The 27,251-nt window shown below is 42.8% G+C and overlaps 1 protein-coding gene across 2 annotated transcripts; it reads right to left on the bottom strand.

The window, feature by feature from the left end:
• Positions 1-4,837: 4,837 nt before the first annotated feature.
• UBASH3A (ubiquitin associated and SH3 domain containing A) lies at positions 4,838-25,559 on the bottom strand. Of its 2 annotated transcripts, none has more exons than XM_065677019.1 (14): positions 25,436-25,559; positions 23,215-23,268; positions 22,215-22,401; positions 20,342-20,540; positions 19,487-19,656; positions 18,403-18,611; positions 17,450-17,576; positions 15,382-15,490; positions 13,991-14,113; positions 13,358-13,450; positions 12,158-12,302; positions 9,365-9,471; positions 8,783-8,889; positions 4,838-7,492 (listed from the first exon to the last, which is right to left on the bottom strand). In XM_065677019.1, the coding sequence occupies exons 1-14, from the start codon at positions 25,546-25,548 to the stop codon at positions 7,355-7,357; spliced, it is 1,881 nt and encodes a 626-aa protein (XP_065533091.1). In that variant the 5' UTR covers positions 25,549-25,559; the 3' UTR covers positions 4,838-7,354. The 2 variants fall into 2 exon arrangements, with proteins under 2 accessions (XP_065533091.1, XP_065533092.1); XM_065677020.1 differs by having other exon boundaries at positions 17,465-17,576.
• Between the last annotated feature and the right edge of the window lie 1,692 nt (positions 25,560-27,251).

Genomic DNA, 27,251 nt, shown 5'->3' with positions numbered 1-27,251 from the left:
AAGCACGAGTGGCTCTGAAGCTTTCCTTAGCAGCACCTGTTCCCCTCCTATGGCTATTAGGGCTCAATACCAACTCTCTGTATTCAGTCTGTGCAAGGAGCAACATTTCTCCTGCTGCCAGAAGTCATGAACTTCAACAGCTTCCCTCAGGGGAGTCCCCATGCACTGCTCCAACCTGCACAGCCCCTAGACATCCCTCTACCTCAGGCTCAAGCTCTCACCTCTGTAGAGACCCTGCTGATACACCATTTACTCTCCTTAACAATGAACAGTCTGCACACCTCCTTCTGCAAGTCCTTGGACAGACAGCATCTGGGCCACCACACACCTCCCACAAGAGAGGAATCCATTCCCCACAGCCCTGTGAAAAAGTCAGACACAACATCCCGGGCCCAATCCCTGCCTATGCTGTCACCGCTGATGTGCCAAGGGTACATTCTTCACTGGTGCTGAAGATCAGGCCCAGTAGCCCATCAACATAGGTGTTGCACAGTCCCACGCTGCTTGGAGGAGAGTTTCTGCCTTTCCCCAGCACCCTTGCAAACTGCCAAAAGCTTTGCTTGCTGCATTCTTATCTCCTAGCTGAGTAAGCATGCCTACACAGCAGACAAAAACAGTCCAGCACCTCCTAATCAGTAGGCAGTCAACTACTGAACATGAAGCCCTTTTAAATTAAGAACCTGTCAATCAGAAGGCAGCCAGCAGGAGAGAGCAGCTGCAGAAGTCCCCTAGAAGCTACCAGAATCAAATAGCATTATATAAATAGTAAGCTAAAAGTACAGAGCAAGGCAGAGCTGCAAAAAGTATTACACAAGCACTAAATGCCACAGACAAATCTTTTCTCCTCTTCCGCAGGTGAATAATTCTGCTCTGAAACACTTTTTCCTGATAATATGTAAACGATACCCTAATTATTAATATACGTATCTGTCTGAATTTGAGTCTCTGGTACTGTAGGTATGAATGTTGATGGGCCTGGAGCCTGAGGTAAAGAGCTGCCAGCCAGTAGGGGGTTTCTTTTTGAAGTAAAATAACCAGTTTTGGCCCAGCTGGGGTAAGAGATGTTGTACTGGTATTGCTGAGACAGGATTTGCTTTTCCTTATTCACCTCAGAACAGGAAAGCTATACTAAAATTTTATTTTAGAGGAAAGAGGGAAAACATTTAAAAAAGTTCCTTTTCTTTACAACTCACAATTTCAGCAAAGTTAGGCCTAGAAGGTTTGAAGTTAGTGATAAAAATGGAGTAACAGAAAGTGGAGATAAGGAAACGAGTCATATGAAATAGTTTATTACTTCTTCCTTGTATTTTTCCTCCTATCAGAAATTTCGTAGTAAGAAAATCACCACGCAATCTTTCCCCTCCTATCTTACATACCATTTTGTCTGCAACTTCTTATCACACTGATGTGACTTCAGTGAGGATTTTGAGAGGTGCTTATCTCTTCCTCTTAAATGCTGCATTTCCATTATTACTGTAGCTAAATCAAAGCGAACTTGGCTTGTTCATGTTGGTAGGTTTTGTCTTTTTCTAAAAACTAAAAACCGTTTGTTTGCTAGTTTTGATATATTTTACTGTACTGAGAAATATCCACACAACATATTTCCCAGCTCACATTTAAACATAATCTTTGGGTCAAGCTGAATTCATGCTTGGATAATTTATATTACCTTTTCCATGCAGCACTGTACTGTTTATTAGTGCATGAGTGACCTCCAGTGGTATATCTGCAAAAACAAAAAAGCAGCATCCTGTCTGGAATACAATCACAGAAAACGAACATCTGGAAGTCTCTAACATGTTACAAAGTGCTCCTTTTGGAGACTACCAGTCCTTTTGTTGGAAGAGACATTTAATTTCACTATCTTTTCCAGAAATCCTTGAGGATCATTTGGAAACTAGTTAATAGTAGTTCCTTCATTTGTATCTTGAAGAGGGAGGGACCCCTGCCCAAACTTGTTGCATGAAGGTGAGACAAGGGGGACACAAAATCACAAAATGGAATATATAAACCTTTAGAATTAGTTTTAATTGATGTTAAGTTTGATGGCTTTGTAACAGTAGCAATGGAAAATTACTGAGGTGCATGATACTCAGAAAAAGAATAGAGTGCAGCCAGAGAGCATACCGAGAATTCTTGTACAAGATAAACCATTGTAGTTGACATAGTTTTAGGCCCTTATGACCTTAGTACAAAATAAGTGTAAGAAAAATAGGCTAAAAGAACAAGATGTAAGGATAAGGAGTATCTGGGAATGGCAGGTGACCAGGCTGGGCTGCAGTTAAACTAATTGATAAGTAGAAGGACAGGATGATGCGATGTTAATGAGCTAATTAAGCTGGCATAAGCATCTACTGCGCGAGCTTTGAAGGCTGCCAGAAGTGATGCAGATTGCTGTAAGAAGTAAACGACCCTCAGAGACCACCACCGCAATTCTGTATGCATGCGGGGATCTTCCTGGAAAATGATGTAATCCATACGTAGCCTCATGAATATGTATGTGTGCCCAGTGGCTATAGAAGGACGGCTTGTGTAGCAATACGGGGACACACGTTAGGAGGAGCTATCCCCCGTGTCTCCAGGTGCCACAATAAAGAACACTGGCTTGTCAGCTTGAAAACTTTGTTGGCAAGTTTGTTCCTGGAGTTTTCTCCAAATCAAAGGTGTGCTAGCCTCTGTCGTCCTTCTGCCTCTTAATTTTTCAGTAATGAACAAAGACCTGTTTAGATAGTACTGGAGCAGTCATTTTTTCAGACCTCTTCCTAAATAGACTAAAAAATGTATGTTGTGCTGAATGTGAGGATATGATGTTGAACTCAAGGCGTTGAAGCTTTCCTTCCAGGTTTTCAACCTTAGATTATCACTCTTATGGACAAATTACTTACTCCAGAGTTGGTGAAGCATTCTTTAAAAATATTAAGCTATTTTAACCTATGCATCCATGTCCTGGGGTCAGCAGGAGCAGTCATTTTTTCTCCTTCTTAGTAGCTGGTGCACTGCTGTGTTTTTGACTTTCGGCCTGGGAACAGTGCTGATAACACCGATGTTTTTAGTTACTGCTCAAATGTTTGGTCTGACCAAGGACTTTGTAAGCCTCATGCTCTGCCAGGGAGGAGGGGAAGCCGGGAGGAAGCAGAGACAGGACACCTGACCCAAACTGACCAAAGAGGTATTCCATACCACAGCACGTCATGTAGAACTGGGGGCAGTTACCCGGAAGGGCAAGATCACTGCTTGGGTTGGGCTGGGTATCAGTTGGCGGGTGGTGAGCGGTTGTATTCTCTTCTCTTGTTATTTCCCTTATCATTATTACCATTGGCGGTAGCAGCAGTGGTTTGTGTTATACCTTAGTTACTGGGCTCTTCTTATCTCAACCCGTGGGAGTTACATTCTTTCGATTCTCCTCCCCATCCCTCCAGGAGCAGGGCAAGGAAAGGAGGGGAGTGAGAGAGCGACTGCATGATTTACGACTGAGCTTAAACCACGAAAATCTAATATTGATTTAGGTGTCCAGCTTTTCACCTTTAAATCATAGAATCATAGAATTATTTGGGTTGGATGGGACCTTTAAAGATCATCTCATCCAACCCGCCTGCCATCTTCCACTAGACCAGGTTGCTCAAAGCCCCCAAGGTCCAACCTGACCTTGGTACATCAATGACACGTAAGACATTATGAGTCTGTGGTTAAGAATTGGTAATCACCTCTCATGTATGAAGCCGTGTATGAAAAAAAAAATGATGCTGAGAGTATCTATGCTCCACATGTCTTAGGAAAACATTAGGAAACCCAATTGTATGTGACTTCCAGAGCTACTTCTTCCCCAGAGATGAGGCCTTTTCCACAGTTGATGTAAAAGCTGGTCACAAGAGTTCATTGCAGCTAAATGAGGCACTTGGGGTTGTCAAGATCTCACACCAAGAAAGTATGATCACAGAAAGCCCAGAAAGCTCAGGGAGATCCCATATAGAGGTTTTGCAGTTTGCCTTCTCACTAGGTATAATGAGTCAAGAGCCCCAAATTGCCCTCCAGACATTTTGTGATCTCCACCAAACACTGTACTGTAAAATTCAGTTATTCACTAACTCCTTCCTATTCCTCATAGCAGTCTTTTATTTGTTCAAACCTTTTGTGCTGTTCTCAAGTTCAAAGAGTCTTGAATATTTCCATTTCTAATCACCCATTGAAGAAAGCACTAGAAGATCCAGACCAGACCCATACAGTCTTCTGAACTCACAGTAAACAGCCTCATGCAGTCTTATAGATAATAAAAATAACATTTTTTTTTTTATAAATAATAAAAAGAATCCTTTTGTTTTGGAGCATTTCAATAACAAAGCTCTCAGGAGACAGTCAAAAATCCACTCAACTGATTTAGTCCCCACTTGACTATTTAAACTTGCACAAAAGGAACAGAATTAACTGCTGTTCTGAGCTGAATTGCGCAGGTCAACACGGGCACAAGAAAAAAGCTTTGGAAAAATCATGAACAAAATATTTGTAGCATTTTTTTATCTTGCTTTTGAGAAGAACTGAACTCAAATGTCTCTCCAAGCGGTTCTGCCCCAAAGTAGTCCCAAACATTATTATAAATTTCTATGTTACTATCCTTTCAAAATGTATGGAAGGAGCATTCATGTTAGGAAAAATAAATAATACATAAAGCTTGCTTCTCTGACCCATCTTTCAACCGCACCAGATCTTATTTAGTCACTTAAATCTGAGGTCGTGTTTTCCCACAAGGTGTCACCATAGATTAACTTCTCTGAAGGTCTTTATCAGAAGAATTTATATTTTCAGGTTTTAAGGTATAAACAAAACACTCAGATTATCTAAATGGTATTAAAAGCATTTATTGAAGTACATAAATTTGTAGTGAAATAGATCCAATTCAAGAAAACTGCAGTGTAGTAAAGCAACATCTATTTTCTGAAGTTGCATTAAAAAAAAATTGAAATCAAGGAACTGGAAAAGAATTCCATATGTCTTTTGCTTACTGCAAAAACAACTTTGAAGCTTCCATGGACATGTCCTTTAATTTCACCTGTGTTCAGCAAATAGTTCCATATTATGAACACACCACGTTAGGAATTCTCTCTCTCTCCTAAGCACTAGATTTTACAATTAAGAACCCTTGTATGTTAAAGGTATAATTTCAACTCTGATCCTACAAAGTACTCTTTAGAAGTAAACCTGTGCTCACCCCCAAGCCCTTGTCAAAGCTGGGACCATTCCTCACATTGGGGTTTCACTCAGCCTCCCAGGTGACACCTGTCCTGTGGCTTGAAATTGCTTCATGAAATCAGGGAAAACTGTACCAAAAGCCACAGCCTTCATAGAGAGGAAAGCCCCATGGGAGCACTGTGAGGTGTGAGCTGACCCCTCTGCAGGCATTGAGCTCTAACCTCCCAGGAATGAGCAGAGATGTGCCATGCCCTAGGCCAGGTCCTTGCCCCGTGCCACCCCCATTACCCTGCTGTCCCCACTTTCCCTTGCCTTCCCACTTGCACAGGCTCCTCAGTGATGAAAGAGGGTGCCCAGACGGGTTGCTTCTCACCAACAGAGGGTCGGACTTCCCTTGTGGTTGGGGCTGAGGCCAGCCTGAGAGAGCAAGTGGTGTGATGGGAGACCCTTGCTGGTTGTCATTAGCATGGCTAAGCGTAAGACTGAGGGGTTGCTCTTCCCCTTTGTTGATTTTCATGTACCGTATGGCCCATTCTCAGCTAGACTTCTGCCCCACAGCCCTCCCTGAAGACCACAGAAGAGCCTTGCCACTGCCTTGAGGGCTCAGCTCAAAACAGTCCCTCACCACACCAGCCCCTCACAGCTGACAACAAGTGTGTGCTGGGGTGAGGTGTGGAAAAGTAACCAAGCCACGGGTCTTCTCAGCACTGCGAGGGCCTCCTGCTCCCCTGGAGAAAGAAGAGGCTGACACGGTACTTGGGGTTTCACCTTTTTCCAGGGCTACATCAGTAGCTATCCATCTCATGCGCTTGAGCTGCAAGCAGAGATACAGTCCTATGCCCTCCATTGCTAGGTAAAGAGCTTCTGTCTTTGCCCTGGGTCATTTGATTTTCACTTTAAAATGAGAGCACTGTCAGAAAAGGAAGAGCTTGAGGAACATCACCAGAGCTAGAAAGTCAAAATGAATCATTTCAGGTGCAAGATCGAGATATGAAATCTGCACACCCACAGACACTGGTGCTTGTCAGACACCACTCAGTCCCAAAGCCTGAATGTTGCATGGCCTGATGGCTAACAGCATGCATGAGAGATATGTCAAGAAGGAGCAGGGAGATGAAGAGTGAAATTGAACACGTTTTTAGTCATGTTAAGAGGGAAAGAGAAACCTCAATTTTTTCCTTTCATTGAAAGAAACACTTGCACTTTCCCAGAGGTGATTATCCGAGAGATAACTAGAAAAGAAGAGTCTGAGGGAAGGTATGTTCCTGTTTGTGCATAAAATTTCAGGCCTACATTCCCTTAATGACACAAATCACTGAAAGAAGAGCTACAGAGACATTTTGCAATGATTTTGCAATTATTTTGCATCATTTATGCAATTTGGCCCAGAACAGCAGAAATCAAAGCTGTTGCCCTGCAAGTGCCATCTCAGGAAGTTCAGCAGTTAGAGTTGCCCACACCAGTTTTGCCACCAGTACAGTAATGCAAGGAGTCTTTTTCTGTCCCAGAAACACTGAAGAAATCAGTTTTCTTCAGAAAAGAATCATTTAGTCCCTTCTGCAATACCGATCAGTCAAGAATCACTGAATGAGGAGCTGTTGTGATAAAAAATGGGCCCTCTTTGTAGCAGAGGTAAATAGTGTGGTGTTTGCTCTCACGGAACTGATGGAGGGAATAGGAATCCCAGTGGCTTCAGGTAGAGCTGGTCTTGGTCTCCTCTTCAGGTAGGAAATTACTTTTTTCAGTCCCAGTTTCTCTGCTTGTCTGAAAATATCCAAGTGCCTTAATAAAACCCAGTTCTTACTGGATGTATTTTGGTCTTGGAAAATGCAACATTGTCTACTTTCGGTGCCTTTAGCAGTAGAATTTGTAATCAGGCGGTTCCATGTTTATTAAACGCTGGTACTCTCAGAAAGCGTTAAATGGTACTCTCTTCACCATCAGAAGAGTTATTTCTCACCTGCATGTCAGTTACTAGGTTCCTTCTTCTCAGCCACTGAAATAAAAACAGAATTCAGGCACCAAACTCGGAAGTGTTTTTCTGTGCTTTGACAGCTCAGGGAGGGTATTTCTCATCCTCTGTAAGTCTTCAGGAGGAATGACTGTACTGCGCTGAACCACAACCTGTCTCTGGCTCCTTTTTGACAGCAGCACAGGCAGAGCCTGCATTCTAATCTTCCACAATACCATTTCTCCAGTTAAATGCTGCATTTGCTCCATGGGTTAATGTCTTCACTGGTGGGTTGACCATCTGCCATTTGTTCTCCTCTGTCAGCTCTTCACAGAAACACATGCCCAGTGAAGGGATCTAGGAAAGAAGTTACCAGCAGAATTACTAGCAGGGTCATGGTCTTGACAAGAAAAAGAGGGCTTTGCTACAGAAGAGGTCAGACACTGAGATTGTTCTAGGAGGAAGAGACCAGGACATTTTGTCACTTTTGAGCAGAACTGAAAAACAGACTGAAGGCCTGTGAGGTGAAAGCTGAACTTGAGTCATCACCGCACATTCATACTTGGGTTTGGTACTCAGAATATATTCATGCCTTCTCATGCTTTGACTGCAGTAGTAAAAATATATCCAAAGACTGAATTCTCTGGTTGGTCATACTAGGGCATGTGATAAGGAAAACGGGGATGAAGAATTCTGTCACTGGTGATAATACACAAACAGAGAAAACAAAAATCTTGGCAACCAAGTCTCAGGCATAGGCCCCAGTAGTGAAGCAGGCAAAAACCCCTTCTCCGCTCTGTAGCTGAGTGTGAAAGTTATGAGATTGCAGTGACTTGAAAAACAGTTTCTTAAAGAGTGGCTTCATGGAACATAGCTGCAGGTTACACTCACAGCATCTTGGAGAGGAGAGAGTGGGCTCTTAGCCCCATTTCTAAAGGAAAGAGGCTAGCTCCAAATGGAGAGGTTTCCAAATGTGCCTCATAGAATCATAGAATGGTTAGGGTTGGAAAAGTTCCAACCCCCCTGCCATGGGAAGAGACACCTCACACTAGACCATGGTGCTCAAGGCTCTGTCCAACCTGGCCTTGAACACTGACAGGGGTGGAGTAGTCACAACTTCCTTGGGCAACCCATTCCAGTGCCTCACCACCCTCACAGTAAAGAACTTCCTCCTTATATCTAACCTGAACTTCCCCTGTTTAAGTTTGAACCTATTACCATTTGTCCTGTCACTATCCTGATGAAGAGTCCCTCTCCAGTACCCTTGTAGGCCCCCTTCAGATACTGGAAGGCTGCTATGAGGTCTCCACGCAGCCCTCTCTTTTCCAGGCTGAACAGCCCCAACTATCTTAGCCTATCTTAATACGGGAGGTCTGTAGGTGTTACCTGGCATTGACTTTCTAGTGGAGCTGAGTGAAAATCTAAAAAATCTTTGCCACTAGTCACATGCTGTTTACCAGGAGAAAATCCTTCTCTGGACCTCCAGTGTTTTGCTAAAACTACATGAGATTTTGTTTGTAATGAGAAAGCTAATGTCATTGGTACTGGCATGCATCTACGGTCATGTCTCACTGCGTAAGAAGGCTCCTTATTAAAAGTATAATAAAACAAAAAGAAAGCTTCTTACTGTAAAAAAAGTCTTCTTACCTTTCGTACCACCTGGGCAAAGTCTTTGCTGTCTCTGGTGGGGAGCCCTATCAGAGGTCGAGTGAAAGACACCAAGGAAGAGCCATGGCCCACAATGAGGATGACACCTGATACACCAGGAAAAAACAAAGTAGTAAGAGAGCTGCAGCACTGACAGGTTACCCATCAACTTTTAGATCTTTTTGATAATGTGGCAGGGTGTATTGTACTGGTCAGAAAAAGTCTGCTGTGTTGCAGTCATGCTGGCTGGTGAGAGAAAGAAATTGCAAGGAAAAGAGAAGAAAAAAAAGAAAGCTTTCCAGTAAAGTATATTATCTTATGCAGAGCTGCATCCTGATATAGAAGGACCAAGCAGAGGGCATACTTTTGCAATTTAGTACTCAGCCGTCTTTTAATTTTACTTTTTAATTTCTATCCCATAAATTACATGTATTTTAATTTAGTGTAGCCCCGGACAAAGTCTCTACCTTAAGCTTTATGCAGTACCAACAACTCATGTTAAATGTGTTTCTGTTGGCAAATCTCTGCCAGTTCCTGTTGCTGAAGCGCCTGATACAATATATAAAGATCTGAAACCTTTACCTTTGCCGGGGCAGGCAGTGATGATTTGTTTTATAACCGCAGAGCTTCTGCTTACATACTCTTCATAGCTTTCCGATGGCACCAGTGAAGAAAGTGGGAAGTTAACCCTGACATTAAAATCACAAATATATGTTAATCTAGATAAATACTTGGACACTGTTAGCACTATTGAATGACTACACTGGAGAAAAGGTACTTGGTTAAACAGATACAGGTTTGTCTACTGACTTGGCTGATACACTGCTACCTCATCTTTCATGGAGCATTAGCTTTCCCCCACAGCAATTTCCATCAAATCTTATGGCTAAATCTCACAGCTCATAAAGCACCAGATGCAGGGAAACCCATGCTTTAATGAAACTTGTAGATTACTGTGAATATTACTTAAGGTAGGATTCGTGCCTAAGAAGAGGTGAGCTTTGAGCGGTTCTGTCAGCAAGGACAACTATAGCCCAGCTACAGACTGCAGACTTGCAGAGCCACACCTCTAGCAATCCTGACCAAGTTCAATCCAAGGCAAGACACTGATGATGTGAATGCTTCCAACAAGTGAGGCGTATCTGCATTAGCTGGACAAATGGATAGTAAAGATTTTCACTCCTAGAGTTAAAGTGTTTCTAGGGACACTACAATGCACCACTCCTAAGTATCTGAGCAACGCTAGTGAGACCAGGCATTCTTCTTTCTTTTACATACTGGAGCTCTTCATGCACAGAATAAATATTTTCCCAGAAAAGAAGGAGCCAGACCTTCAAACTGCTTCGAACTGGGACAGCCACACAGGAGCAGTAGGGCTTGGGCTGACGGATGCCACCCACCCTGCCCCAGCCTGGCAGGGAAGAGCCTGCAGAGCCGTGATGTTCAGTGGCCAGTGGTGCTAAGGGTAGGCAGCTGAGAACACCAAATTCCCAATGATTGGAGGCCCTAACAGCCTTCTCAGAGATGCAGGACAGGCAAAGTGGGCACCAGGACCAGCTATTGGCTGTCTCTCAACAGGCTCCTCTCTTTGATGATGATTAAATCAGCACTTCTTAGCAACAGAATTAAACTTCACCAAAGTCACTTTGTATTTTTCATATTGTCCTCTTAATCTGTCTTCTCTGGGAATGGGAAGCATTCATTGCTACAGCTGGCAGTTAGCCTTGCTTTGCGATACAATACAGGGTGCTAATTTTTTTCTACAAACAACTGCCCCCTCACCCTGATTTGATTGTCTGCTTATTCAGTGAATAGGCAGGAGTGAGATTAGATTAATATATTGTAGTAAGGAATGGTATTGCAGTGTATTTTCACAGGGGAGTCCTCAGTACATTATGTCAGCATAAATGGCAGTAATAGAAAATAGGTGGTAAAAGCGTGTGAAAAGCTCATGCTGGGTTGCTAATTATAGCTAATATTAAGCCTGGCTAGGCTGGACAAATCTAGATTGGGGTACTCATAACTAGCCTGCTGGATCCCAGTGAGTTGTGAGGGGGTCTAAACCCTGTGGTTAGCATCGCTTTGGAGCTTCCCCTCTGAACTTCCCACTGCTCTACATTTGCACACTTTCTCCCAGAGCAAGTGAGTCTGTACTGAAAAAAATAGGAAAACCAGTAATAAAACACAACAGAACACACTATGATCCAAGAAAATGAAGGATTTGATTCCTTCATGCAATTTCAAATGAAGACACTTGCTTCATTATGCTTCACAATGTAGAAATGCAGTAAGACAATATGTTTCCTTTCCCTCTTTCTTGTACGTGTAGGAAACCCCAAAGACACTCTTATTAACTGAGTAATTTCCTGGGTCTGGCTGTGCACTGTGAACACAGAGCAGCCTGGTTTGTGAGCAAGATGAGGAGCTAGATTGAATTGGAGGTTTATCGTTTCCTGCCCTGTGGTGGTTTGCAAGAGCTCAGAAAAGGCATCACCACCCTCCCCAAATTGTGAAAGCTCCAAAAAGTCCTTGCTAAGCACAGTATTAATCTTTGAGCAACTCAAACCAAACCAAGCCCCCTCCCTGAACAAATTTGGTACAAACGTCAATTATAGTAAAAAGCTGTTATCCTACCTGCCCCCAAAACCAGAAGGATGGATAGCTTCTGTTAGGCTCACCTCCCTCTCCACAGTCCCTCCGTAGATCTGCACAGGGTTGGCCCCTTGCTTTCCCTTCTTCTTGTGTCTATTGCTTCAGTGACACAAACCAGGGACATTTCAGGCCCCAGCTTTCTCCCAGGCTGTGCCACCCTCTTCTATGGGGCAGACCTCTTGCTGCTGCCCTGCAGACCCTCGGCAAAGAGCTTACTAACATTTTCTAAAGTCACATTGCCTCGTTGCTGAACACCAGCATGTTATCTACCCAAGAGGTTATTCTTCACATTCCTAAAGTGTGCTTCTCATGAGCCAAAGGTAAAAACAAGACTCCTGGTACCTGACACTAATGCCTGTAACACAGCTATGCCTGCAACACAGCTATGCCTGCGCATGACACAAAGTGGGCCTGAGCCAGCAGATCTGAAGGCAACACCACAGCAGGGCTGACCTCACACACAAGTTTTGTGTGTGCAGACGCACCCAGCTGCTGGCTACACACACACTGGCAACTGTGCACACGTGTTGCTGTGCCAGAGCAGCAAAGCTGACTCTTGTTACAAGACAGCTGATAGCATCTTACTTTAGGAACAGATCATGCAGGCTTGAATTTGACCAGAATCACCCAGTTTTTGCAATGTTCATAATTGCTTATAAAAAAGATGAGGAGACACCTCAGGAAAAAATAAAAGACTTTAAGAGTTACATACAGAGCAATTACCTGTAACTTGCATCTATTTTGTAAGATGCTTCTACCAGTTCTGTCACAGTCATGAAGCTAGGAATTACTCTGCTTGCTTCCCACTTGGTCCATTCAAACAGTCCTGGTTCCACCCTGATTTTGACTTTTTGATCTAATTTAAGCCCTGCAAGAACAAGAAATATGACCTAACAAGAGGAAGGTACACTCAAGTGTTACACTCAGCCTATACATTCTGCCGTGTTTGCTGTAATACTTTCATCAATGAAAATGAATTACTTTCGAAAAAAGGAACGTAATGTTGGTTAGATGAAGCTACCATTATATTGTCTGACTAACGTTAAGGCACTACAAACTATTACATTATCATCATCATCATTGGTATCATCATTATCAGAGCTCTCTTGTGATGATCTGCAAGGTACAGAAGAGAACAGAAGAAAATGCCCCAGTAATGTTACAATCTGAATAAACTTCAGATGGGAAATGTTTTTGTGATTTTTATTGTAGCATTTTGCTCAGTTGTCCTTGATGGGGCACTACATTGTTGTACAGTTCTCAAAATGGTATCCTCTTGTCAAAAGACACGTACTTTTTTTGATTATTCTCAAGAGAGGTTACTGAGAGGAACTTCGTTTCTTCTAGTTCCCAGAAGAAATACACTCCCATCATGATTCTGATGAAAACATAGTAATGAACTGTGAACCTGACAGATGCGTTGGAAGGGACAGAAGAGGAAAAAAGAAGAGAGGAAGGGGAAGAAAGAGAACAAAAGAAGTTCTGCAATGCAAAGGAATGAAAATAGTTTGGCTTGCAAATACAAATGCTTTCAGAAGAAAGCTGTCTTCCCTGATTCACATAGGTACCCTTCAGAGTACTGGAAACATCTGCTTTTTGGCTCAGAACATTATCTGAAAGAGGTGGCAGTGGTGATCCAGAGAGCAGGTACTAATGTTGAATTCAACCTGATGCGAAACGCCTCTATTTAATGTAATATTAGATTCCTTTTTAAACAGTGAGGACTAGAGTTAATACTCTGCAGGTTTATTACTGCCTGTATTACCAGCGAGACAAAACCACCTTGTCCTCCTTGCTTTAATATAACAACAAATAACCACAAAGCAGTACAGCTTCTTAATTGCTCATCTCAGAGACTTCACAGAAGTTTGACAAAGACATTTTCACTGTGGCAAAAGCACCCGGCTGCTTTCACTGCCTTACCCTGCAGTATGTGTTGAGCTGTCTGTATGCAGCGGAGCGCAGGTGATGAGTACACGTAGCTGACTGTCACCTCCTGGTCCAGCAGAGCTTCCCCTGGTTGGGAACAGCAAGGCGAGTTGCTCTTTTACAGATCATGACAGATGAGAAACTACCACAAAATGCTTTCTGCAGAAAACAGCCTGGATCTTTCCAGTTTCATTGACATGCGATATATTGACAGTCATTTTTTCACACTATTGGCTGACTGAGCCCACTAAAAAGCTCATTCTGGTGGCAGCAGCAAGTTTAAAATGGGCATTGGAGATAATTGCGGAAGATTCACTCCAAATCTCCATGCAGCAGTTAGTTAGGCATTTGTCTGTCCACATGTATCTGAATCAGAGACAAGCATCTGCATCAGATTTGCATTGTTACGGTCGGCACAATTGCTCAGGGAGCAGAAACAGCTTCATCTGGTGAGTGAATTCGGTCAGACTAACTTTCTTTACCAGGAACTGATAGAATGGGTCTCAAAGACAAGCAATCAATGTTTCTAGGAGCTTTTTCTACTACAAAGCCACTATGAGCTTTTGCAGATAATGAAAGTCTGCTTCCAAATCCTGTACATTTGCAGTAGGGTATTATCCAGCTTACCTATAAGCCTTGACTGGAAAATACCACAGCAAGACAAAGGAGGATCATATTCAAAATGCTTCATGCTGTCTTTCCGCTTTGGCAGGGTGGAAGGGAAGTTCAGATCTGCTCTGTAGTATTTTCCTGAAATGAAGTGGGACATTTTACTGTGGTGCAAGGGAGGCAGCAGCCTCAAGTGTCATTTTGTTATAATGGTTTTGTTTCTTCTGAATGGTTGGATGGCTGGTTCTGCAAACTCAGCCCAGAGTGATGTCTTGACTGGTAAATAGAGCAGGTCAAAGCCCATTCCCTGGCCAAGAGGGCAAGTGATGAAGCCAAGCATCTGCCCAAGGAACTAATCTCTCTTCCCTCCGCCTCAAGGACCCATGATGTCTGTCCACTGGGGCCAGACTGTGGCCTGCACTCACTCAGTTTTGCGGGATCATGGGGCAGTGCCTGAACTCAGACGCCTACAGGATTATTTCAGTACTACAGATAGTGTGTCTCACGTTTGAAAAAAAACCCAGTCACTGCTATTACCTTAACGACATCATATTTTAAAGTCACAACACTGGCTTTGGAAATCACCTGTCCTAACAAAACAGCACCTCTTTGGCAAGCTCTGAAAGAGCAAATGCGGGGGAGAACAGATGGGACAGGAATTTGTGATAATTCAGCTTTGTGGGGTTCAAATGAAACAAAAATCCACTCCACACTGATATTTTTTACTATTGCCAATATGACAAAAAGCAACATTCCCACCAAAGAAACATGAAACCAATGAACTGGATATGCAGCCAGAAGATACTACCTTAATATCCAGAAACTTAACGTAAAGAGATCTCCAGCATAATGAAGGAGTCTTTCAACACAAAACTCTCCCTTCTGAACTCCCACCTTCTTGTTCCCGTCTTCCCTATTCTGGGTCAGCTTTCTTCCTCTTAAAACTTTTTTCTTTTTTTTCTGAGAGAGAGAGGGTCTAGAAATCCATTTTTTAATTTAGATCAGTGCTGACATTTCCACCATGGTTTGCTCTTGCTTTTTTTCCCCGGGTTTGACTAGTGATGTACGGTGACTCTGGTCAACAGGCCATGGTTCTGACTGGGAGGGGTCTGACAGCCACCACCTTGTGTAATGAGCAGTAGAGATCCTGTGGTGGACACACATCTGTCAGTATCACAGGAGCTTTGCTTGCTCTGCAGAGTTTATGCAACATAAACATGAAGGACTTTAGGACCTTATGAACTGGTTCCATGCAGGTCAAAGCTACTGTGTCTGATTTTCAGTGTTACTCACTCATTTGCTCAGTGTCTCACTCATTTACATGTAGGAGATGGAGTCTTTTGCATCCATCACCAGCGTTAATTGGTTTTGGTTCTGATTTGCTAAGATCCTCCTATCATCTTACTCACCATCTGCAGTCAAGCACTGTTGAAGCCAAGATTTGCCAAAGACCTGATCAACTCTTTCCCCATGGCGCATCACCAGCAAGCCTCTCCGCAGGGTGGCATTCTGAGACATCTGTGTAAAAAGGGTTTTTCATTAAGATATTATATACAACCTGCATCAAAAGTCTGGATTCCTGGATACTGCCTGACAGAGGAAGGAAGAGCAGACCTGTCCTGGGAGGTTTGTAACAAGTGCAGAGGAGGAGAGAAAGGAGCTGCTATAGTAGATGTGATAAAGATAAGCAATAAGCCTGGCTGGCTCCCCATGGAAGGCAAATGAAAGATTCCTGACCTTCGTGGGATACAGATTAGGTTTTAACTCTGGGTTTACACTAATGAAAGGTAGTGCTGATAACAGATTTTTTAATTCCAGTATGTGAAGGAATTATAATTTTAATATACAATATATAGTTGATATAAACAAAAGAGGGCAACTAGCTAAGATTTAAGTGATAATGCTCTTCTCTGCACCAGGACTAGCACCAAGCTTGTCCTTCTTTTACAAATGAAATGCTACTTCTACATTTTCATACCCGTGTGGCCAAGTCAACAATGAACCCAGATCTCTTCTGAGGCCACTTTTTAACTGAGACTGCATGTAATTACAAGTAAGTTCTAAGTAGTTTGGGGTTAGTATACAATGCACGTTAAATACAGATGAGAATATACAGAGGAATGGGTCAAAGGCTTTAAATCTTTTTCAACAGTAACCCATTGCAGCGTTACTGCTGCAGCACTGCGCTTAGTGATGTGTATCTACAGCTGCAGGGAAGGGAATTCTTAAGAAGTGGTATGAAATTTATATTCATGTATTCTGCTAAACACTACTGCATTTCTGCCATGAAACAGACATCAACTGCTACAAGATCAGAGTTTAAAACTAAGATTTTGTGGTTTTGCTCTTCTGCTTATGAGGAACCCAGAGGCTAGGGAAACTCTAGACTGGAGGTGTTCACATTGCAAAACATGTTCCTCAGGCCAAGCGGTGGCTCTGCCACAGTTTTGAGCTAGATAAGAAAGGCCAAGAGCAGTCAAGAGTCTGTGGAAGGATGAGTGAGTCATGTGGAAGTTTCTATCTTACTGTCTTACACACAGCATCCCGGGACGCCCCAGGATGGAAGTTCCTTCAGGGTGCCCTCAAGTTTCTCTGATGTTAACACAAATGAATGCAGGGTTACCCCCAGCACAGTGAGAAGAGAGGCCGTGGGGCCAGCAAGCCCAAAGTGGTTTCTGCAGCATGTCAGTGTGCCAGAAAGGACCATCTTAGCAACCCTGACAGAGCAAATAAGGCAATGTAGGTGCAAGTGTGCTGCAGGTAAAATAAAAATCCTCATTTGTTTTGTTCTTCCTACTGGAAGACAAGCGGAAAACCTACGGAAAAAAATGTTACATGTTGATTTTGAAACTGGGACAAAGATGCAATCCCATCAGTGCTGATAACCTTTCCAGCTAGCTGTTCTCTTGCTTCAGTTCTATGCAGTTATTTGCATTAGCTATGTATCTAAACATACACAAGAAGGTGAAAGATTTAAATGTGCTAAGGTCTGGGACCATGTAAGCCACCAAGGTGACATGCATAGAATTTGGCCATAAAAGTAACAATGAACAATCAGCATAATTCCATTCTAGTTGCTCTGCTATAAAATATATGGGACTCAGGGGAAGTTGTGGCTGTGTCTCAGATGTCAGACTTGTTGCCATACCTTTGCACAGCTTACCCAGTAAGGCTTGTGCACAAAGAAACCTGAGCAGAGAACTCATACGTTGTGCTATTAGGACATGAATGAAAATAGCTTTGTGAAAGAAGGCAAGAGTAATATACATCCTATGCATTTCAAAATATTTATGACCTATTATAACATATCATAAGAGCGTATGAGTGTGTGGATATATATATATGTGCATTACAACATAACATGAAAATGTGAGGAAGAACAGGGAAGATATTATTAAATTTACTAAATGCTTTTAATTAATAGCATACCTGCACAAGCACATGGCAAAGATAAGAAATGGAAAAAACCCCAGTTACCTGAACAGAAAGTACCTTGGTTACGCTCCTTGACATACTAGGACTTTGGACTTCTCCATTCGTCTTTACATTAGGTTCATTTTCAGTTTGAGTGAAGAGTCTTGAAGCTGTTACAAAAACGTATTCCCTGTAGAAGAAACAGAAGCAATGCACACTCACACAAACATACGGACATACACACAAATAGAAGGGATTCTTAAGTAATGATTTTGTCTACAGGCACATGTAAGTCAGGATTCATGTTCCATTCAATATTTTTTGCAACCCACTTCAGCATTTTGCACTTGATTTAGAATAAACCCAGTAAAAATGAGGTTAAAATTCTATGAACTGATGGCATATATTGGATGCAGCTCTGCTAAAGGGTGACCTTCAAGAAAGAAATGCTACCTGGTTGCCTCCCCTCTGTCTCTGAAGACTCAGCAAGAAGTACACCTAGACCTCCGTTCCTAGAAAAAACAGCTCGAATCTACAAACAGCATCTGCTGTGCTGTCAGCTGCAAAGTACAGGAAGCTAGGTAGATGCCTGCTGATAAAGAGCAAGTCAACAAGACAAGGGTAGGCCCAAAGTGGTGGAGTAACCTTTTTGTGGTTTCATTTCCAGTTAACTTTCCAAGCTCTTGAAATGAAAATAACTAAAGAAAGCAGTGAGCCAGGCTGGAGGCTGGGCCTGCCCAGCACAGCATGGCGTTTTAAAATTCATTAGGATATTCAGATTGTTCAAGAGCAAATAGGGGTCATCCCTTGGGCATCTGAACAAATGAACTCCAGGTGTTTGTGGGTGTGTGTCATATCTCTTGTCTTTCAGAAGCCTCAGCACCCCACCCAGAACCCCAGGACCCCATTCTTCTCTTCAGCTCCTTCCTGGCACCCCACAGCTCATGGTTAGGAGGAAGACTGCCCCAGCTCCCCAGCAGCAAAAGCAGCCGATGTAAAGCAAAACCCCAATTTACCTGTGCTTAACCCACGTGTCTGACTCGTTGGCCCTCTCAGTGTAGTTTTCAGGAAGAAAACCCCTGCATCCCGTCCGATGTGACGTTCCGATCACCCAGCCTTCGCTCACGTCACACTGCTGCGTCGGGTCAACATAGATGAAGTCTCCAGCATTGATCATGAGTTCATCGATGTTCTGGGGCTTGTACTGGAAGAGGGCCCTCAGTGTCTGGGTGGAACACACGACAGGGTCAGGCTGCTGCCCAGAGCCCGCTGCCGCCCCTGCCACAGCAGTTCAGGGGATGCTTGTCCAAATCTCTGCTGGACATAGCAACCAGTACTATTTTCTACTCTACAATGTGCTTTTTAATGGCACTTGGGCAGAGAAAAAGGAAGACACTACCACATTTGCAGTACGTGTAAAAATAGGCACTTGGTTTTCATAAAAATACTTTTTTCCTGTAAATGGTACAGACTATTTGAGAGCAAATGTAGCAAAACTGTTATGAGCTATTTTTGTGATTACTTGCAGCTCTCCTGAGTGTGACCAAAATCCAATGTGAGACTTGAAATATATTGTCTAAAAAATGTTGATAATTCCATAACTTAATTTTGGAAGTTAGAACTGGAAAAATGTTGACTAGTTTTAACAAAGGGTCTGTTAAGCAAAAAATCAGCAGCAAGAACTGTGCCCTGTTCACTGATACTTAATCTGAGTTTTTGTCATGGCTGGAACAATCAAGAAAACTGATTTTGCTGAATGGACATTAACTGCAAATCTGTGACTTGACAAATCCTAGCAAATACTCCAGGATCATCAATTCCTTTCTCTTTTAATTTCTCGTGTGATGGTAAGATTATTTTTTTCTGCTGGAGATTGGAAGCAGACCTTGCTGACATTCAGGTCAAGCAGCCCGCTGCAAAGGTATCTTCTACTGATTCATGAGGACAGTTTTCAACACTAAGAGGTACTTGAAACAACTGTGTTTTTTTTAAACACTGAACTGTGCATGCACAGATTTTCTTCATGAAAAAAAGTCAAGGTGACTGTAGCAAAGAGTCTGACCACAGGCTCAGGAAATCAAATGAGTCTGATGAAGGTACCTGGTAATGCACAAAACGCATGTCCCGTGAGTAGAGTGCAGCTACCCACTGGCAGGTCTCCTCTGGGTTAATGCATTTGGCTAATTGTTCTAAAGTCTTCCGATGGTGAGGATAAAACTTGTGAGACAAGGTAAGGTGGAGCTGCTTGAGGCAGGGCTTCACATGGCAATCTAGGAGCGAAAGAATCACATCACAACATAGAAGCAAAGGTCATTTAAAGCTCTTCTTGTTTTGTCCTGCATGCTTTGCATGATGCAGAAATATCATAGTAATTAGTAGTAGAGTAGGTCATAGTTTTGATGAATAATGGTTCTGCAAAATATCACAGTTTCGATCATACCAGTATAATTCACAAATCAGGACTGGATTTGCTCCCTGGCTTCAACCAGGAAAAAAGGATGAACAGGGCTTGAATTCCTCTCCAACTCTGAAATGTGTTGAACTTGTTTCTCCCAGATGAAGCTATGCTGGGGCTGTGTCTCCTCAGTCTCCACTGGTGATACAGGGTCCTTTGGATGTCACTAGAGTGGGGATTAGAATCTATTTCTCAGGGATGCAGTCGGGCCACCAATCTGGGAACAGGGAGTATTATATCCGTGCCCATTTGGATATCCTGTTGGATGGCTTATCATGTTACACAGCCAACCATTTCAGCTTCTAGACAAAAACACTGTGTCTTTGAAGTCTAAACCTTGTTCCCATAGCCATGCTGTTTTCAAATCTGTATGAGGAAAGGGTGCTTGCTGGCAGTAAAACACCAGCTGAGCTTCCAGAGAGACACGGGAGATGTTTTCAGTACCATGCCTAAGCATTTGTGCTATGACCCACTCATTTTCCCACTGATGTTTGTCCTACCTGCCACAGCTGAAGCTTCCGAGGAGAATGCCTGAGCAAACTCTTTGAGGATATTTGCATGTTTATCATCAATGAAGAAGCCAAGGTAACTGGTGGATGAATGTAGCAATAAGGAAATGGATGGTGGAAACCGCAGTGAAAAGCTTTCACCAACTCGCTTTAAGGTGTCATACAATAATTCCACTTTCTGGTCTTCACACTGAAAGAAAATAGAAGGAGCCGGCTTTATCCACGGGTTCAACAGCCATATTGTAGCCTGTGTTTTACAGTACTACCAGAAAACAGTGCACGCATTAGACTTCCTGAGAAAGACACACAACTACGAACTTGCCTGAAATTCCTGGTATTGAAATCAGCAATTCTGAACAATTCGATCACAGACATTATCCTGGTGCTATAATAGGAGATGGAGCCTTCTACCAGGAAGCGTGTCTAGCCAGGGTAGGACAGAGCCAAAAGATTTTACCATCTGACACGTGTTCAGCCACCTGTCTGAAAATAGGCTGGGATCATCCTTTTCTGTTCTAAGTAAGAATTTGTGTTATTGTTGTCCTACAGTCCTTTAGCTGACATTGTTCCTGCTAAAGCTTCAAGATCTCAGATGCTGAGCAACATAGCTAGCAAAATTCATAAGGCATCTTTGTCATTATGATCCTTAATGCTCTAATCACAGGAAATTAGATTGTACAGAACTGTGCTTCCACAACAAAATGGGGCAATTAAGTAATTTATGAAGCACAGAGACAAATATGGAATTTGTACCATGCAGCCCAAGACAGGAATGTTAATGATGCTCCATTTCTGGGCTGCTTTATTCTCCTCCATGGAGCTATTTGCTCCATTTAGTCATTACACTGGGTCAAGCAAGTGCAAGTGTGGAGGCACTGCTGTCTGTTTCAGTGCATCTTGGCTGCAGCTGATGTTCATGTGCCACACCATCATTATGTGAAACCTGGATTCCAGGTGGCTCCAGAGTTTTTCCGGGGCAGTGACTTCTTGCTGGCCTTTGATAATAAGCACGTTCACCCATGCAGGAGAAACAGCTTTGCTGGGAAGTTCTGTAGGGGGTCACCAGCAGTCAGAAGGGCACTTAGGAGAACAGTAGCACCTCTAGAACCAGAAAACAGCCTGCCAGGAGTCCAACTCAGGAGCCGAACTTCCATGTTAAATTATTGACAAAGTGACTCTGTTGCACTCTTGGACTCCAGTCTGGCTCCCCTTGCTTCTTCCACCCCTGTGCATTCTGCTTCTCTCTTTTTCAGAACATCCAAGCTTCAATAGAAAGGGTAAAGTCTGGGACACACCACTGTAGCAGTGACCTTCTGGCTGGGGCTCTAGGGGGAAAGCAGGAGTTTCCCTGAGATTCTCATAGGCATAATACCATAGTGGTCTGCATCCTCTGATAATACCGTCACTATTGCACATCTGGCTGAAGGCAGCCACTGCTGCCCTGGCCAGGAAGGTTTAACATCCTAGGCTGATGCAGCAATGGGCATGGTCTCCGAAGCTGGCTGATAGCTGCATGTGGGGAGCAGTGCTTCCTGCTGGCAGGACAATGTGTAAACTGGACTGCAAAAGGTTGCTCTAGGTGCATGCTAGACATGCATCACTCAGCTACCCTGAAGCATCCCACTGGCATCAGCATTCAGTGTTCAGGTACACCAAGGCCTAAGGTAGGTAACTAAAGTGGGTAGTGGGAAGAAAGCCCCTGGTGCCTACGCAGGGGCTGAACATTCAAATATTAAGCAGGCACGCTCAGACCTGGGTCATGTCAGTTTGATCTCCAAGGAGAAGTTCTGGTGTAAGACAATGGCAGGCGGTCCAGTTACATCAGTAGCTTATATGTGACGCTTGCACACATTTTGTGCCTTACCGTGAAGAAATCGCAGAGAGTGATGTGTGGAAAAACCTCATGGGCTCTGTTTTTCCCGCACTGGCGTTTGCTCTCCTTCCAAAACTCTAGCAGGTAGTTATGCAAGCAGCCAGTGGGACACAGGTAAAGAGCATACTCCTGGGGGATTGGGTCCTCCAAAGAGGGATCATTGCAGTGAGAGTGCAACCTGAAATCAAGAGCATGTCACAGAGGATAAGTGCGTGCACTGCTTACTCTTGCTTCCTGTGGTTGAAGGCATCCATAGCAGAGACCAGAAAAAGGAAATACGAAGTTGTTATTTTATTACAAATGAAAAGCTAAAATAAAAGCTCATTACACATTTTCCCTCTGAAGTACTAGGTAATGGAGATTATTCTTTTTTCTGCTAATTTTTGTGTACTTTACATTTTATGATGTGCTTTCACTTCTTTCAACGTCTGAAAATGGAAGACGACAAAAAAAGATTTTTTAGGGTTTTTGAGTTATTTTCCATCTTTTTCATGATTGGAAACAGAGGACTGGAAAAAAAGTAACGTGTAGAAAGTATTTAAGAATGAGAAAACAAAAGCTAACTGAAGATTTTAAAAGTACTCAAGAAGAGCAAGTTTTTTATTCAGCCCTGATAAAGGCAAACAAAACAAATCAGAAAATGCACAAGCAAAGATCAGAAACTTATTTCCCATGTAATTATATCCGTCACCTTGTTTTTCATATGCTGTAGGTTTGGCTTTGCAGCTGTTGGATTGGGAGTGGTTCTTGAAAAGCATGATAGCATCCCGAACAAAAGAATATTGGGGAAAAACACGCCATAATCAAACGTGTCCTCTGGCTTTTCACATGCAAAAAAACCCAAAAAAACCAACCAAATAGAGGTGGGGAAGAAAGCCTATGACAAAAGACAGGCAGATAACTTCATATTCAGTGACAGAATCAGCACATGAAGAGGGGTTTTCAGCCAGATTTAACGCAAAAGCACTTCATAGAAATAACAGGTACTTACCATTTTGCAGCCTCTTCTACTGTCTTTTGTCCAGTAGCAGCCAAGGCTTTTTGCCTAGAATAAAAACCAAAATGGATTCCTCAGAATGACAGAAAGAAATATCCTAGAAATTAAAGCATGGACATGCTGTGGTCACCAAGCCTGCTTTCCAGCACAGGCAGGACCTCAAACAAGTAGGTAATGCCTGGCAAATATGAATGTTCTTGAAGCCCTCCAAACAGTATTTTCCACAACAAGTCCTTAATTCTTTGAAGACTGGTAGCCTGTCTTCCTCACAGGATGTCATCCAGTGTATTCTGTAGGTGTTTCCTCCGCAGCCCTACTGACCATAAGGATTTCCTTAGGGTTGGGTAAACCAAGGCTGAGGGAGGTGAATCTCCCACCCTCCTCCACTCTGGTGAGACTCCACCTGGAGCTCTGCATTCAGCTTTGGGTTCCCCACATAAGAAGGACATGGACAGGCTGGAGTGAGCCCTTAGAGTCAGGAGAGCATTAGGCTGTGACTAGACATTCTATGCTTCCAAGATGAGCAGTGAATATCAAAAGATGATGCATAGAATAAATTCTGAATATACCCATTTCTCTTAAATAGTAGGAATAAGCCTTTGAAAATCTCTATTAAAACTAGTGTATTTACTGAGAGAATGAACTGTTTCTCCCCTAAAGCAGAATTTGCTGACACGCATTCAGTTTTGTGTAAGCACCAGGGAAGGCCCATTTTGTCGACTTGATGCTTAGCTTGTCCATCACATATTTGGGTTTTATCCTTTGGGGAAATGTTACTTTGGCCTGCTGATTCGACATTATGAGAGGTTTTGTAATATTTCCATCCAACCTCTTTTAGAAATTATCAAAAGAACAACTTTTCGGTACTTCCATTTACGGGTCAGTCCTGGAACTACAGAGACAGCTAAAAGGTTTTATAAAAACACAACCAACATTTTGAAGGTCTTAAAGTCAATGAAAATAAATACATTAAAAATAAAGTGCTTTTGGACATTTTGTCATTTTATGCCGATTTGCATAGTACTTCTGCCACTGCTTCTTGATTTCGATCTGGGAAGCACAAAGCCATCTTAGTAACAGCAGAAAGTGTTTAGAAGGGGATTTGAAGAACATTACATAGAGGACAAAAAAAAAATTGAAATCTAGCCATTACTTTGGGGTGGCCAAACTTATACCATTACTAGAGAAATGATGAGCCATGTTCTCAGCTAAAATTCCACTGTGCATAACTTGGAACAAGAGACCCACAGTTTCCTTGTACAACTGTGCACATTGTGTCTGAAGTTAATGCACTAAACACAGCTATTCCTAAAAAAGCACCACAGCACTTATGAATGGAGCCTTTTCAACTTGCTTAACTTTCAGTCCAAAGGGAGAGATATTGCTCTGCTTTCTAGAATACTTTTATGAGGGGTTCTTTGACATATAAATAAAAATACCTGTTTTTTGAACAATTTTAACTAAAGTGTCCATGTTTGTCCTTCAAAAACTGGAAAATCCTCCCCAAAACTTCCCTGTGCAACTAGAATGATGTCTTGGGGAGGAGTGACTGCCATATTTCTTTTTTATTAGCTTGGTTAGCTGCCACCAGTTAATCTCTTACCCGCTGTGGTTGCCAAGAATAGTGCCTCAGTGTTAACTATTACATTTTCTAGGTACGAAACGCTTTTGGAACAAGATCCCGATTCAAGATGGGGAGAAAAAACTGACAGACTTATGTGGCATCTTGTTAAGGAAAGCTTACTGTTTTGAAACAGTTCCCAGTGACAAAACCCAGCAGGAGGTCTCTGCCAGGCCTGAAAAAACTTTGAGTAGAAGTTAAATCCTCATTTAAGTCCCTTATAATAACAGTGAGAAGCAGAGAAAATGAGACACAATATATCTCAAGAGCAAACTATGGACGTCAGCTTTTTAACTCATTGTGGATCCTCTCAACCTGAAGATGTGGAAGGACATGAATTTTCACATATACACAATATTTATAAAAATGGGTACAAAGCAGGGTGGGGGTTTTTTAGCAATATAAGCAGTACACACTATTTTACAAGAAATTGAAAGCAAGACAGGTCTGATCCTTGTATAAGGACACCACCCCCAGGAAGCAGCATGCTCTCTTGATGAAAAAAAGCAAGCTGCCTGCTGTCAGGATCTTATGAGAAATATCTCTTATTTTAAATACCTTTAACTGGGCAAAGCAGCCAAACACATTACTCACGCGATATGAGCTGGGAATCCTTTGGCAAGGAGAGACTCGAGGAGTACAGAGGTGCTTCTGCTCCCGTGTTTGTTGGACACCTTTGCGTACAGCTGTGTCTCAGCCACCGCCATCTCCTCCACGCTTCCCCTGACTGTGTGATGAGAAATTGTGAGATGGGAGGAGGAGGGGAGGGAATAAGAAAATGAGAGAGAAAGAGGCAACTAAAATACAAAAACCCTCAAACCTCCTGTGATCTTCTCTGACAAATGCTGACATCCTGTTTTCGTAGTATCTGCATCTCTGAAGTTTTGTTTCAGGGCGGCTAAAAAATCAAAAGCCATCTTCAGGAGTTTCCCATCCACCCCAGCAGAACAAGACTAGTAGTCCAAAGGCAAACACCACAGGGTGGACTGACACGTCTGAGACAGAATCTTCTAGCCTTGCACTTTAAATAGTCTTCTGAAAACAGGGAAATCTACCTGCTACTGCAGCACAGGGGAGGTGAGCAGGGATGTCCTGAAACATGTAAGAAGATAATCTGTAGGGCACATTGTATCCTTTGGGGCTTGATTTTCATGTCCTCCCATCCCTATTCTACATAGCTCCTGCTTTGGTCTTTTGAGGCATATGCGATGTGCCAGCCAGCCGTTCAAGGTCAAACCCAATGTCCCATCAAGACATCACACCCTGAGACTAGGCTTGGGACAGCTCATGATGACAGCAGGGTGACGTGTCCTTTCCATTGGCGCCAGGTCCACCACAAGAGCCTTTGCACACCTGTACTGTCTGGTCCCCAGTGTTTTCAGAGTGGCCAGAGCAGGTGAAATGGTTGGAGACAATTTTCTCTGGCTTGGGCTGTCTTCATTGCAGGTACCACAGCTCACTGAGAAGGACAGGACACCTCACCCAGTAGACTGAAAGGCTCACCTGAACTGCCGGTGTGCTTTCTTTCATATGCTTTTTCTTATGTCCCCCTGTGTTTCCCATTTCCAGGGAAGGCTGCTGAAAGAGTGGCATAAGAGATGATGAACTTTTGATGTCATGTCCTGAACGTGAACAGTTAACAGGATCATGATGTGGCAGCCTTTCATTTGGAAGTGCCAGTTTCCATTGTGCACAGCAAAGGGACTGAAAAGCTTCTCTCATCGCAACTCTGTTTTGGCATGGAAAACCTTCATGTCTTCCCTGCTCTCTCAGGAACCTCATTTCACTTAAATTATCATGGCCTTTTGCTTCACCTCTCATCCTCTTTCTTCCTTCCACCCTCCCCTCTGTCATCAATTTGTCTTCTTAGAAAAAAACCCGAAACCAACAAACAGCTAAATTTTTACTTATTTTGAGCACTTTATGAAGCTGAGCATAAATTTTCATTTTCTAAATCCCAGATTACAAATGAGTTGATACTTCAGAAGCATGAGATACTGATTGCAAGGTGCTTCCAAAATATTTTGCAGTATTTAATTATATATTATAGTATAAGTTATTCAGGACTGTCATGGTTTAAATCCAGCTGGTAACTAAGTACCATGCAGCCATTCACTCACCCTCCCCAGGTGGAATGAGGAGGAGAATATAAGGAATGTAAAAGGTTGAGATAAGAACAGCTTAATAACTAAAGTACAATATAACACTACTACTAATAATAATAATGATAAGGGAAAAAACAAGGGGAGAGAATATAAAACTACAAGGGGAAAGTGAAAAAACCCTCAAACAAACAATAAGTAATGCACAATACAGTTGCTCTGGCTTTGTGTGCTGAAGAGATAAAGCACCTGGAGCTTCTGCCCTCTGCCACCCACAGCTATCATCAGATTCCTCAGCTGCACAAGTC

The sequence above is a fragment of the Lathamus discolor genome, chromosome 4, assembly GCF_037157495.1.
Source record: "Lathamus discolor isolate bLatDis1 chromosome 4, bLatDis1.hap1, whole genome shotgun sequence".
Classification (NCBI taxonomy): domain Eukaryota; kingdom Metazoa; phylum Chordata; class Aves; order Psittaciformes; family Psittacidae; genus Lathamus; species Lathamus discolor.
The sequence above is the reverse complement of the archived record's forward strand: the minus strand, read 5'-3'. Positions and strand labels throughout refer to the sequence as shown.

What these genes read in the sequence shown, in the direction of transcription:
- UBASH3A (XM_065677019.1), bottom strand. Translation starts at nt 25,548, where the DNA reads ATGGCGGTGGCTGAGACACAGCTGTACGCAAAGGTGTCCAACAAACAC. An exon ending in GGATTCCCAGCTCATATCGC is followed by an intron (nt 23,269 to 25,435) that starts GTGAGTAATGTG and finishes TTTTTATTCTAG; the next exon opens with GCAAAAAGCCTTGGCTGCTA. An exon ending in GACACGTGGGTTAAGCACAG is followed by an intron (nt 17,577 to 18,402) that starts GTAAATTGGGGT and finishes TTTCTTCTACAG; the next exon opens with GGAATACGTTTTTGTAACAG.